The following is a 15,604-nucleotide window of genomic DNA, read 5'->3' as shown; positions in this document are numbered from 1 at the left end:
TTGATAGTACAGAGTGTCCTTTTGGGGCAATGAAAATGTTTAAGAAATAGATAAAGGTGAGGGAGAGGCAAAGCAAAATAGTGAAATAGAAGATTCTGTCTACTTCTATCACTTCAGTGCCTCTTTCAGTGATAGAAGTTAACAAGAGACAATTGATGTCCCCCTCCCCCAACAGGGACATCAATTTAACAACTATCTAAACAGAAAAAGCACCTTCATAAAACCAAAAATCAGGTGAGCCCTCAAAGTACCTGGGGTTAACTTCTATCACTGAAAGAGGCACTGAAGTCATTTTTTTTTAAAGTCTCAAATTGCCATCATCACCTTTCTCCCACCTCTCTGCAGTGACAGCATGGTGCGGAGATTATCTCAGCACTAAAGGACAGAGAAAATAGCAATCGTGAGGGACTGAACTCACTGCTGTAGTAGAAAGGAGAACTGAACAAAACTCAGGGGACACCCACCTAGGTGAGGGAACATCTAAACCAGCACTAGACAAAGGAAAATGTCCGATCCTAGCAGTCTGAACTCAGTTCCCACTAACCTCACCACCAAGGGCTAAAATGTTGAGTCTCTAAGTAAACTTGAAAGGTAGTCTAGGCCATAAGGTCTACAACTCTTAGCCAAGTCCTAGTGCTGAACTGGGCCTAGAAACAATAAACTGGTGGGGCACAGGACCTGCTGGGACAGCAGATGGAGTGACTAAGGGAGTGCTGGTATCACCTCTTCTCTAAATTTGTGCACCAGACTGAAACAATTGTGGTTCCAAAAGAGAACCTTAACTTCCACCTGAGGAGAGGTGTGAGAAAAGTGGAGAGAATTTGTCTTGAGGGCACCAATCATAATGATGACACCCTTCTTCCAGGTCTTAGCTTCCAGATGACATTTCTAGACACATCCTGGCCAGAAAGGAACCTACTGACTTGAAGGTAAGGACCTAGTCCTAGAAGCATTCATCACCTGTTAATTGAAGAGTACTTGGGTCCTGAATAATCAGCACCAATACCCAGTTACTATGTTGAGGGTTTTAGGTGAGCCTCTGAGACTTCCTGGCTACAGGTGAAACTCAGCACCTTACCAGCTGCGGTGGCTACAGGGCAAAACTCTTCTGCTTGAGAAAAGCAGAGGGAAAAGTAAATGGGACTTTGTCTTGTACCTTAGGAACTAATAAAGCCGCAGGTGGATGAAGCACCAAGTGGGCTCTTGGGGTCCTCAATTCTAGGACTTGACTCTTGAATGACATTCATGAACCTACCCTAGACCAGAAGTGAGCCAACTCCCCTGAAAGGTGAGTCCCAGGCCAGGCAGCATTCTTCATAAACTTATTTAAAAGCCGTCAGGCCTTAAGGGATCATCAGCTGTAGTCTAGCAGTACTCCCCGTGGCCTTTGATGGCAGTGGCTATGAAGTGAGGCTCCTCTGCCTTTGGAAAGGGGAGGTAAGAGTGGGAAGGACCGTGTCTTGTGGTTTGAGTGCCAGCTCAGTCAATGTACAATAGAACACTAAGTGGACTTCTAAGGTTTTTAACTCTAGCCCCTAACTCCTGTACAGCACCGATGGATCCACCAGGGGCCTGGGGGGAACTCATCATCCAGAAGGGAAGAACACAAGCCTAGCTGGCTTTGCCACCTGCTGATTGTAGAGCCCCAGGACCTTAAGTGAACACAGGCAGTAACCAGTGAGTGGATACAGCAGGCTGTAGGTAAGATCCAATGCTGTGCTGGCTTCATATCTGACCAGCACAGCCATACAGGTGATGACCACAGGGGTACTTTTGTCACCCCACCCCCAGCTTTAAGTGGCCCAGGACAAAGAGAGAAACTCTGTTTGCTTAGGAGAAAATAAGGGAAGAGAACAAGTCTCACATGGTAATCCAGATTCTCTCTGATCTTGTCCAAGACCATCAAGGCAGTACCTCTATGAGTTTGTAAATAAAGTGTTACTGGGCTTAGAGTCCCCTCTATAGCAGATACAACTAATACCATAACATTCAAGTCTTTTCAAATATCTAGAAAGCCTTCCCAAGAAGGACAAGTACAAACAAGCCCAGACAGTGAGGACTACAATAAATATCTAATTTTATCAATGCCCGGATACTAAAGAACATCTACGAGCATCAACACCATCCAGGAAAACATGACCTCATCAAATGAAATAGATAAGCCACCAGTAACCAATCCTCGAGACACAGAGATATGTGACCTTTCAAACAGAGAATTTAAAATACCTGTGTTGAGGAAACTCAAATAAATGTAAGATAAGAGAAGAAATTGAGAATTCTATCAGATGAACATAACAAAGAGACTGAAATAATTAAAAAGAATCAAGGGGAAATTCTGTAGCTGAAAAACGTAATTGGCATATGGATAAATGTATCAGCAGTCTTTTAATAGCAGAATTAATCAAGCAGAATAAAAAATTAATGAGCTTTAAAACAGGCTCTTTGAAAATATACTGTCAGAAAAGACAAAAATAAAAAACAATGAAGCACACCTACAGAATTTAGAGATAGCTACAAAAGTATAAATCTAAGAGTTCGTGGCCTTAAAAAGCAAGAAGTGAAAGAGATAAGGGATAAAAACACAGAACTTCCCAATTAGAGAAATATATCAGTATCAAAGCATAAGAAGGTTAGAGAACACCAAACAGAATTAAACCCAACAAAGACTACATCAAGGTATTTAATAATCAATCACATCCCAAAGATCAAGAATAAAGAAAGGATCCTAAAAGCAACAAGGGAAAAGCAACAAATAACATACAATGGAGCGCCAATACATCCGGCAGCAAACTGTTCAGTGGAAACCATACAGGCCAGGGTACAGTGGCATGACATATTTAAAGTGCTGAAGTAAAACAACTTTTGAAATGTATCTATATCCTGAAATGTATATATTTGAAATGTATATATAGCCTACAAACATGAAAAAGAAATAATAAAGCTAAAAAGAAAAGCTAAAAGGGGTACTTCAAACAGAAAACAAATGACATTAATCAGCAAAAATTATCACCTGAAAGCAAAAAACTCACTGGCAACAGTAAGTACATATAAAAACACAGAATATTATAACACTGTAACTGTGGTGAGTAAACTACTCTTATCCTATGTAGAAAGACTAAACAATGAACCACTCAAAAATAATAACAACTTTTCAAGATGTTGACGGTAAAATAAGATATAAATACAAACAGCAAAACTTTAAAAAGCAGGGAGATGAAGTTAAAGGGGGGATGAAGTTAAAGTATAAAGTTTGTATTAGTTTTCTTTTTGTTTGTTTATGTAAACAGTGTCAAGTTGTTATCAGGTTAAAATAATGGGCTATAAGATAGCTTTTGCAAGCTCTGTGGTAACCTCAAACCGAAAAACATATAATGGATACACAAAAAATAAAAACTAAGAAAATATAGGGGAAAAAAAACCTTCAATAAAGGAAGACAGGAGAGAAAGGAAGAAGGAAAAGAAGACCACAAAAAGTGTCAAGTTGTTGTTAGCTTAATATAATGGGTTATAAGGTACTATTTACAAGTCTTGTGGTAACTTCAAACCAAAAACCATGCAATGGACACACAAGAAATAAAAACCAAGAAACTAAATTATATCACTAGAAAAAAATCACCTTTGCTAAAGGAAGATAGAAAGAAAAAAGAGAGAGAGAGAGAGAGAGAGAGAGAGAGAGAGAGAGAGAGAGAGAGAGAGAGAGAGAGAAGAACACAAAACAACCAGAAAACAAAAAATAAAATGGCAGGAGTAAGTCCTTATTTATCAATAGTAGCTTTGAAAATAAATGGACTAATTTCTTCAATCAAAAGTTTGGATTAAAAACAAAGACTCAATAATCTGTTGCCTACAAGAAACATACTTTGTCAATAAAGACACACATAGGCTATAAATAAAGGAATGGAAAAAGATAGTCTTTGCAAATGGAAGCCAAAAAAGAATAGGAGTAGCTATACTTAACATCAGACAAAATGGATTTCAAGACAAAAAACAAAATAATAGACAAAGAAAGTCACTGTATGATGATAAATGCCTCAATTCAGCAAGAAAATATAACATATATATACCCCAACAATGAAGTATCCAGATATATAAAGCAAATATTATTAGACGTAAAGAGAGAGATAGGCCCCAATACAGTAATAGTTGGAGATTTCAACACCATACTTTCAGCATTGGACAGCTCTCCCAAATAATCAACAAAGAAACATGGGGCTTAATCTGCACTATAGACCAAATAGATCTAACAGATATTTACAGAGAATTTCATCCAAAACTGCAGAATACACATTATTTTCCTAATCACATGGATCATTCTCAAGTATAGGCCATATGTTAGGTCACAAAACCAGTTGTAAAACATTCAAAAACAACTGAAATAATATAAAGCATTGACTATGACCACAATGGAATAAAAATAGAAATTAGTAACAAGAATAATTTACAAATACATGGAAATTAAACAATATGCTCCTAAATGACCAGAATGTCACTGAAGAAATTAAGAAGGAAACTGAAAATTTTCTTGAAACAAATGATAATGGAAACACAACATATTAAAACTTATGGGATATAGCAAAAGCAGTATTATTAGGAAAGTACCTAGCTATAAATGCCTAAATCAAAAAAGAGGAAAAGCTCAAATAATCTAATGATGCATCTTAAAGAATAGAAAAGGAAGAGCAAAGCAAATGAGTAGAAGAAAATCTCAAAGATCAAAGCAGAAACTAATAAAATTGAAATGAAGAAAATAAGACTGATGAAACAAAAGGCTGGTTTTTTGAAAGGTTAAACAAAATATAAAAACCTTTAGCCAGTCAAACTAAGAAAATGAAATGGAGAGAAGACATACAAAAATACAATCAGCAATGAAAAGAAGACTGCAAAAATGATACTGCAAAAATTCAAAGGACCATTACTGGCTACTATGATCAACTACATGCCAATAAATTGGAACATCTAGAAGAAATAAAACGTCCTACACATATACAACCTACCAAGATTGAACTAGGACGAAAGCAAAAACCTGAACAGACCAATAACAAGCAATGTTATTGAAGGTGTAATAAAAATTATCCCAGTAAAGAAAAGCCTGGGATCTGGTGGCTTCACAACTGAATTCTACCAAACATATAAAGCAGAACTAATACCAATCCTACTCAAAGTACTCTGAAAAACAGCAGAGGAGGAAGTACTACTTTCAAACTCATTATACAAGGCCAATATTATCCTAAAATTAAAACCAGAAAAAGACACATCAAAAAAAAATTTTTAAACTACAGTCCAATATCTCTAATGAATATTGGTGCAAAATACCAGCAAACAAAATTCACCAATATATGAGAAAGATCATTCATCATAACCAAGTGGAATTTATCCCTGGGATGCAAGGATGGTTCAACATATGCAAATCAATCCATGTGATACATCATATCAATGGAATGAAGGATAAAAATGATCTAATCATTTCAACTGACAGTAAAAATGCATTTGATAAAATTCAACATTTCTTCATAATAAAAACTCTTAAAAAACTAGGGCTTGAAGGAACATAACTCCACCTAATAAAAGCCATATATGACAGACCCACAGCTAGTATCATACCGAAGGGGGAAAAATTGAGAGGCTTTCTTCTAAGATCTGGAACATAATACAGAGGCCCACTTTCACCACCGTTATTCAACATGGTACTGACTGTCCTAGCTAGAGCAATCAGAAAAGAGAAAAATATAAAGAGCATCCAAACTGGAAAGGAGGAAGCCAAATTATCCTTGTTTGCAGATAACATGAGCTTATATTTGGAAAAACCTAAAGACTCCATAAAAATCTATTAGAACTGATAAACAAATTCAGTAAATTATAAGATACAAAATCAACATTAAAAATCAATAGCATTTCTATATGTCAAAAGTGAACAATATAAAAATAAAAGGTAATTCCATATATAATAGCCATATATAAAATTAAAAACCTGGGAATTAACCAAAGAAGTGAAAGATCTCTATAATGAAAGCTATAAAACACCAATTAAACAAATTGCAGAGGACATCAAAAATACATTGGAAGAATCAATTCATAATTTGGAAGAATCAATATTGTTAAAATGTCCATATTACCCAAGGCAGTCTACAGATACAATGCAATCCCTCTTAAAATAACAATGACATTTGTCACAGAAATATAAACAAAGAAAAACAATATTAAAGTATATATGGAACTACAAAAGACCCAGAATAGCCAAAGCTATCCAAAACAAAAAGAACTGAATGAATGACATTAACTTACTTCAAATTATACTTAGGAGCTATAGTGACCAAAACAGCATAATAGTGGTATGAAAACAGATACGTAGTCCAAAGGAACAGAACACTCAGAAACAAATAGACACAGCTACAGTGACTTCATTTTTGACAAAGGTGCCCAGAACATATACTGGGGAAAAGACAGACTCTTCAATAAATGGTTCTGGGAAAACTGGATATCTATATGCAGAAGAATAAAACTAGACCCTACCTCTTGCCATATATAAAAAGCATATGGTATAAAGACTTAAATCTAAGACCTCAAACTATGAAACTACCAGAAGAAAACACTGGGGAAAATCTCCAGGACACTGGTCTGGACCAAAATTTCTTGAACAATACCCTGTAAGCACAGGCAACTAAAGCAAAAATGGACAAATGGGATTACAAGGCAAACAGCTTCTGCACAGCAAAGAATACAATCAACAAAGTGAAGAGAAAACCTACAGAATGGAAGACAATATTTGCAAACTACCCACCTGACAAAGGATTAATAACCCAAGTATATAAGGAGCTGAAACAATCTCATAGAAAAAAAAAATCTAATAATCTAATCAAAAAAAATTGGCAAAATATTTAAATATATATTTCTCAAAAGAAGACATACAAATGGCAAACAGGTATATGCAAAGGTGCTCAAAATCATGGATCATCAGAGAAATGCAAATCAAAACTGCAATGAGCTATCACCCCAGTTAAAATGGCTTATATCCAAAAACAGACAATAACAAATGCTTGTGAGGATGTGGAGAAAGCAGATTCCTTGTACACTGTTGGTGAAAATGTAAATTAGTACAACCACTACAGAGAAAAGTTTGGAGGTTCCTCAAAAAACTAAAAATTGAGCAACACAGCCATCCCACTGCTGGGTACAAACCTAAACAAAAGGACACCGGTACATCAAAGAGATATCTGCACTCCTATGTTGCAGCACTATTTTCAATAGATAAGGTTTGGAAGCAACCTAAGTGTCCATTAACACAGGGGTCCCAACCCTTGGATGCAGACTGATACCAGTCTATTTCCTGTTAGGAAACCACTGCACAACAGGAGGTGATCAGCGGGTGAACAAGCATTAAGGCCAGAGCTCCGCCTCCTATCAGATCAGTGGTAGCATTAGATTCTCATAGGACCTGGAACCCTATTGTGAACTCCACATGTGAGGAAGCTAGGCTGCACACTCCTTATGAGAATCTAACCAATGTCTGATGACATGAGGTAGAATAGTTTCATTTGTAAACTATACCCCAACACCAGCCCATCCGTGGAAACACTGTCTTCCCCACAACCACTCCTAATGTCAAAAATGTTGAGGACTGCTGCATTAACAGATAAATGGATAAAGAAAATGTGGTATATATTTTTATGGTATTTGGCCATAAAAAAGAATAAGATCCTGCCATTTGCCACAACATGGATAAAACTGGAGATCACTATGTTAAGTAAAATAAGCCAAGCACAGAAAGACAAACACCGCATGTTCTCACTTATTTGTGGAATCTAAAAATCAAAACGAGTGAACTCATGAACATAGAGAGTAAAATGATGGTTACCAGAGGCTGGGAAGGGTAATGTGGGGCTGGGGAGAAGGGAGGGATGCTTAAAATGAACAAAAACAATAGTTAGAGGGCTGGAAGGCAAGGGGTATGGTTAAGGGGCACAAAAAAATAGAATGAGTAAGACCTACTATTCAATAGCTCAATAAGGTGACTATACTCAATAGTAACTTAATTGGACATTTTAAAATAACTTGAAATAAAGAGTAAAATTAGATTGCTAGTAACACAAAGGATAAATGCTTGAGTAGATGGTTACCCCATTCTCCTTGAAGTGATTATTTTACATTGCATGCCTGTATCAAGATATGTAATGTAGCCCGTAAGTATATACACCTACTATGTACTGACAAAAATTAAAAATTAAATTTTTTAATTAAAAACTTAAAAATATTAGAGATGATAGTTGCAAAATACTGTAAATGTACTAAATGCCACTGAATTGTATACTTATGATAGTTAAGTATCTGTTATGCAGGTTTCACTTTGTTAAAAAGTTATTACCTAGAATTGGAGTTATGGTTAGAAGCATTATATAAATGCCAAAAGAAATATATTAAGTAAATTACAGAATGAACTATTACAAATGGGCATGAAAATATGTTGGAAAACATATTGAAAATAATTTTCATAAAAGTAAAAAAAACAATTTTATATTAAATACATGACAGTTTACAGAGACACACAAATTGTAATGTGAATGAAAAATCTCAGAGTATATTTTTTCTTAAAATTGTGCAATCAATACATCAAAACACATAATCTATCTAAAACATGCACTTTCTCCAATAAAACTTACAGCTACAGAAAATTCAGTGGTAAAAAACTTCAGAAAGAGCATGTCTTGAAAACCATGGTATTTTTATTTAAGAAACAAAATTTAAAAACACTATGACTCTAGGATATAGACTCTAAATTTTGTGGATTCCACTTGGCCATAATTACTGCACCTTATGTATCCACTGGACAGAGCACTAAGCTGTGTCTTTTATCTGAGAACAAATGGATCTTCCTGGTCCATATTAACAGAACTCCTGCATTAACAGTTAAGAGCAGGGTTTAGGAATGACATATTTTCTTGTTCTAACTAGCGATATAATCTTGGGTATTTTAGATAATTTCTTTGTGCATTAAATATTTGTGTTCACATGTAAAATGAGGATCAAAGCAATACCATACCATTTTTGTAAAGCTAATATAAATAATGACTATAAAGCTATTAGGATAGTGCCTAGGATATATAAGATGCTAAATGTCAGCTATTGCATCTATGTTAGAGCTTCAAATGGATCAGATCACTGCATATCACAAAACTTCCACTCACCTGTCTTTATTTGTCACCCAATATACTACAATAGGCCCTCCTTACCCCTGGGTTCCATATCCATGAACTCAACCAACAACCGATCAAAAATATTCAGAAAAACAATTCCACAAAATCCAAAACACAAAATTTTAATTTGCCATGCACCAAGTATACTTTGAATCCATGTGAATAAAGTGAAATGTAGGCATTGTATTAGGAATTATAACTAAAGATGATTTGAAGTATACAGGAGGAGGTGCATCAGTTATATAAAAATACTATACCAGTCTATATAAGGGACTTCACCACCTGCAGATGTTGGTATACAGGAAGGGTCTTGGAATCAATTCACATGGATACCAAGATACAACTGTATTAGCTGCACAATGTGTTGACTCTAAGGTTGAATCAGCTCATCATTCCCCATGAGTCTCAGCTCTGAGTGCGTAGGAGAGTCACTGGGTAAACATTTTAAAAGAACCATTACCCAAGAATCCCCTACAACTACAACCCAGATAATGATTTAATTGTTTTAGAAAGTAGTCCAGACATCCATAGTTCTAAAAACTTTCTAGCTGTTCTAGTATGCAGCTAGTGTTAAAAAAAATTATTTAACCAGAGTCAGGCTCCACCACCTCTTTAAAAATTCCTCACATTTTCATAGCCAAAACAATTTTTCTGTGGGTGCTATATAGGCAAACTCCATTTAGAGATGATAGATTAAAAATTTTAAAGACAAGTTCCAATCTAGACACAAGGAAGGATTTCTATTAAATTCCACTTAAAAGAAAATTTTATTTAAAAGCCAAATATTCTTTGCAAAGTAGAAGAAAGAAGTGGCAGAATAGACAGGAAGACGGAGGAAAGCAGGGTTTTGTAAACAAGAATGCAATGATTATGGCTAACCTTTATAATGCTCTTTTTTATGTGCTTCAATTCCTAAGGCTTATATTACATATGATCTCATTTGATCTTTACAACAACTCAATGAATTATTATCATCTCCATTTTACATACAGGAAAATGAGACACTTAGAGTTTAATAAACCAAGGTCACACATTTAAACAGTGACAGAGTTGGGATTTCAACCCAGAATTGGTTCCAAACCCACACTCTCTTAAATACTATTCTATACTACCACCCTGTGCAATAAGAATCTTACCTGATGTAAGGTGTACACATTTACCCTTTAATTATTTCTTATTTCTAACATCATAACAATAACCTACTATTTATTTTTAAACTATCAGCAATGATTATTTTTGAGTAGTGAGTAGGTAATTTTTCTTTTATTTCCCTGTATTTGTTAAATTACAACAATAAACATACATTCATTTTGAAAGAAAAGTAATATTTTTGAAGCAAGCATATCATAGAATTCTCACAGTTCACAGTGCTAATAAATACATATTACCTTAGAAAACATAGTAAAACTGAATAAAAATTTTCTGTAGTAATATACATTCTCCACAACAGGTGCTGCTTTCTTACTTATCTTTATCTTAGTAAAAATACACTAAAATTTGCTTAAAAGAAACTTACCTGTGCACTGTCCTCCATTGGTTGGATCTCCATAGTAACCTGGCATACAATCTTGACACTGCTTTCCTGTGGTTAGATTTTTACACTGTTCGCACACATTATTATTGATGCAAGTGCTATGTCCGTTACACTGGCAAGCTAAAGAAAACAGTAAAAAGTATTACAAATATCTAACATAAGATCAAGTATAATAGCTATCAAAACAAAGAACATATCTTAAAAAGTTGGATTGTAAAAATGTCCAAAGAGCATCTTCAAAGTTTTGTTTAAAAATTAATAACACATATAGCTCAAAGTTTTAATGCAAGATAATGCGTACAATAAATTGTGTGTTCAAATTTTACTTTAACCTCTTTACAGTGTTGTGGTTAAAGATGAACTGGAACATAAAAGTTATCACTAATGACAGAATACTTTTTAGCATAATTCTCAAAATTTCATAAGAATGGTATGTCTGTTAAGTTATATAAACACAAGGCTAAATATTATAACCTTGATAAAGAATGCTAAAATTCATCTTAATTGTATTAACACATAATAATCAATCAATATAGAAAATTGTGTGGCAACGGATTCTTACCAGAATAAAGTAAACTAATAGTAAAATTAATAAAAATAGTACTTTTGGGCCAGGCAAGGTGGCTCATGCCTGTAACCCCAGCACTTTGGGAGTCCAAGGCAGGGGGATCACTTGAGGTCAGGAGTTCAAGACCAGCCTGGCCAACTTGGTGAAACCCTATCTCTACTAAAAATACAAAAAAAATTAGCCAGACATGGTGGTGCATGCCTGTAATCTCAGATACTTGTGTGGCTGAGGCAGGAGAATCTCTCAAACCTGGGAAACAGATGTTGCAGTGAGCCAAGATGACGCCACTGCACTCCAGCCTGGGCAACAGTGCAAGACTCCATCTCGGGAAAAAAAAATAGTACTTCTGAATTAATTTGCATAAATGTGTATCTTCTTTAGGTAAGAAAAACTTCAAGGTTTAACTGAAAGTCTATTTAACTTTGAACTAAACAGAATGAAATATAAAGTATGAGATTGTTTCTATATCTGTATAACTAAGACTTTTATGTTTTAATGTTAATATTACAGCAGAATAAAAAATTTCAGAGTAAAGTTCATACATAACAGCTCATATCTTTGCGCCTATTTGGGACATAATATTAACTTAGTTTGGTAACTGTTTGGCAGAAAATCATCATAATTGTCATCTTCATGATTATTTTACTTATTACAACTAAGATAGCAACTAGCATTTAATTGAGCTATATCACTCCATGAGGAAAGCCAATATTCTGCTGATGCCAAATTGTTTGTAGTTGGTATCTATTCTGTTTGGTAAGTGTACATAAGCATTCATTTTTAATCATTGTAAACACCATGCCTTGGCCAGATAGAGTACCACATGGTACACATGAATTATATTATTTAATCTTTAAAACAATGCTATGTGGAAGCTGCTGTGTTTAGAACTGTTTCTAAGATGAGGAAATCTGGGTTAAGCAACTACACAAAGCCACACAGCTAATCAATGGCAGAAACAAATACACATATAGAACTCTGAATTTTAAATAAAACCGATATTAAATAGCATGTAAAACTGCCTCTTATATTCAGAAAACTTGAAAGTGAGAGGAATTCCCAAGAGGCTAGCATAGGGGAAGAAACAGACACACAAAAGAGTAAAACCAAATACTTTATAGAAATTCTTAGAGGTGCAACTATATTATAATGTATTATAGAAAGACAAAAATAAAAGAAAAAATAAAAAAATTTTCTCATAATGCAAAAAAATAGAAAATATGCAGTTATGAAAAATATGCTCATCATCCTCTTTACGAAATTGAAAAAACCATATGTTTTTAAACTCCATATTATAAAATAATTATGAGAAAATTTAATAACAAGGAAAAATATTCATGACAAATCAAGAGAAGCAATTGATATAGAGCATTATATTTAGAAATATCGTAATGTTGAACTCAAGATACCAGAGCAAAAGGGCAAAGTAGATTTCTCCAACAATCATACTCCTGAAGAAACATCAATTTGAATAACTATCCACACATCCAATTACCTTCACAAAAGATAAAAAAATCTGAATGCACAAGCAAGGCAGCGAAAAAAACAAATGTTGGTAGCTATGTGGAGAAAGGGGACTTTACACACACACACACACACACATAATGAAACATTTTCAGCCATGAAACAGGCCATAAAAAATAAAATCCCATCATTTGGGACATGGATGAGTTTAGATGACATTTTGTTAAGTGAAATAAGCCAAGTACAGAAAAACAAACACCACATAATCTCAATTATATATGGTATCTTTAAAAAAAGATCTCATAGACATTAAGAGTATAATGATGATTACAGGAAACTGGAGAGAATAGGAGGAGGGGGAGTTACGGAGAGGTTGGTTAATGCACAAAACGTTACAGATAGAAGGAATACCTACTATGCAATAGAGCAAAAGAACATAGTAGGGTGATTATAGCTAACAATAATGCATTTCAAATAGATAGAAGAGAGGATTCTGAATGTTCTCATAACAAAGACATTATAAATGTTTAAGGTAATAGACATGCCAATTACCATGATTCAACCATTATAACAATATATACATGCATTGAAACATCACATTGAAATCCATAAAACGTGCATATTTTACATATCAATTTAACAAAATGATGACAATTTGTGATGAAATGTATAAATATGCTTATGTAAAAGCTAATGATGGGTATCTTACTATAGTAAGATTCTTTAGACCAATTGTCTACAATTAATTCATACTATTTTTACAATAATATTATTAGAACTTTAATTTTATAACATTATGCTTAAAAGTTTAAGGTACTGTTTCATAGAAAATTGACTCTGTGACACCACTAATTAATTTACTCAGATAAGAACAAAATTTATTGAGTGCCCACCTCATGTAAAGAATTACCTGAAGATTTAAAGTTAAGAAGTGGGTTACCATAAGAACTTCATGAAATTTCTGGCCATTTGGAAGAATCATTAGAAAAAAGAATGCTTTAACAGCTGAATAAGACAGCTAAATTTAGCACTCATATCTAACATCTCCCTCACAGATTAACACTAAAATAATAAGTAAATGTAGCAGCAATGACAGGCATTTTTGTAAGGTGACTTAAATAAACAAAACCAGAAGGTATTAATCTACAATACCTCTTAATGTTAAAAGAGGTTCGGGTCCCTGGGAAAATTCCATTCAACCCTTCTTTCCTGAACAAGAAAAATTCTGAAAACAAAGGTTAGTCATAGTGCAGTCAAGAAGCGTATCACTGGGATTCCTTCATCCATCTTGTGGAAAGTGTGAATCAAGGAAGCACCTGACATGGTTTATATATAATGCAGAAATCCAGTAGACTTTAAACCTAACTGCACAAAAAATATCTGGAGAAAAAAAATCTGGTAATTGTCACACTTTATAACTAGTATGGTAGCAACAGCAAAGGAGAAAGCCTATTATAGAAAAGGGGACCCAAACATAATGGCTGTCTCAAACACCAACAAAAAAACCATGTAGTAGTAAGCCTATGATTATGTTCTAGTCCCCACTACCAAAAGAGTGTTAGATCAACAGGTAATGTAAGCTTACACATAATAGTCTGTTGAGGTTACATTGTTGCTTGAAAGGTTCTAATATCATCTAATATCTCAGTAACTATTGAATATGAATAAAACTAGAGAAATCATCCATTCTATCTTCTGTAAATTTTAAAACCACTCCAGATGGCTCCTCATTTATGGACACACAAACAAGAAAAAATTAAAATAAAATATAATGACAACTCAGCATTTGATATGCAAATAAGTACATAGTTTGGAAAAATAGTTGCTCTGCAACAGATGTGCAACATTTAAAAATATCTTTTTGACAATCTTAATAAATTTTAAAAATATACACAGAAATTTAAGACAAAAATTTACCCAAAGCATTTTTCAATACATATACCACTTTAAAAGAAATGAGAATTATCAGATACTAGAAATGAAGCAGACATTCCAAATAAAAATAGTAAAGTTAAGTTTGAGCTAGCCACAAAATTTTACTATATATGGAAAAGACAAGTAAGAATTAGGAGGCATAGGTTCCAAAATCGAGAAGACCAAGAAGATATAATTCTTGGCATCCTAAAGGAAGCAAGCTAAACTGAACTATGTTCATAAAGTGATACTATCAACTGTAGAAATTATCTATGAAAAAAGATATTAAAACACATCATAAGCTCTGCAAAATGCAGAAAAGAATTTTAAGTCCCCTGGGATATGTGCATGAAAGAAAAACGTCACTTGTGAGAACTTAAAGGATAAAAAATATCACTTGCGAGAACTTAAAGGATATGTCAGGCATATATGGTAATTTGAAATTCACGCCATACATTTGTTGAACAAACCACCAAATAAAACATTAATATAAACCTATTCTGCAAACAAGAAAAACCCCAAAGATACTATAAAAGCAGACGTAAATGATCCTTGTAAATACATCCACAACTCAGGTTACACAAATATACCACAGGAAAGAAACTGGGAAAACTTTCCTTACATAAGGAACTAGATAGCATTTTATGCTTTGCAGGCCATACAGTCTCTGCCACAACTATTCCTTTCTGCAACTGTAGTGCAAAAGCAAACAGACACAATACACAAATAACTGGGTAGAGTTGTACTTTAATAAAACTTTCTTTACATAAATCTGCAGCAGACTAGATTTGGCCTACCAACCTTGGTTTGCCAAACCCTGACATGGAAGAGAAAAAAAAAAATGCTAAATTAAATTTCACAATAAAAACTTCAAAAACACCATAAAAATTAGGAGATTAAAAAAAAAAGAGCTGATTAAAACAGAGTAAGAATAGA

The 15,604-nt window shown here is 34.1% G+C and overlaps 1 protein-coding gene across 13 annotated transcripts in view; it reads right to left on the bottom strand.

The window, feature by feature from the left end:
• The window catches only part of ATRNL1 (attractin like 1), an 839,028-nt gene that overhangs the window by 584,258 nt on the left and 239,166 nt on the right, over positions 1–15,604 (bottom strand). For all 13 annotated transcript variants that reach the window (XR_013525132.1, XR_013525133.1, XR_013525131.1 and 10 more), the window contains exon 19: positions 10,705–10,842. Coding sequence is in view for 10 of the 13 variants with exons in the window: in XM_035269198.3 (XP_035125089.1) it covers positions 10,705–10,842 (138 nt within the window). In the remaining 3 variants the exon portion in view is untranslated. The remainder of the gene's footprint in view (positions 1–10,704; positions 10,843–15,604) is intronic.

Source organism: Callithrix jacchus, chromosome 12, assembly GCF_049354715.1.
Source record: "Callithrix jacchus isolate 240 chromosome 12, calJac240_pri, whole genome shotgun sequence".
Lineage (NCBI taxonomy): Eukaryota > Metazoa > Chordata > Mammalia > Primates > Cebidae > Callithrix > Callithrix jacchus.
The sequence above is the reverse complement of the archived record's forward strand: the minus strand, read 5'-3'. Positions and strand labels throughout refer to the sequence as shown.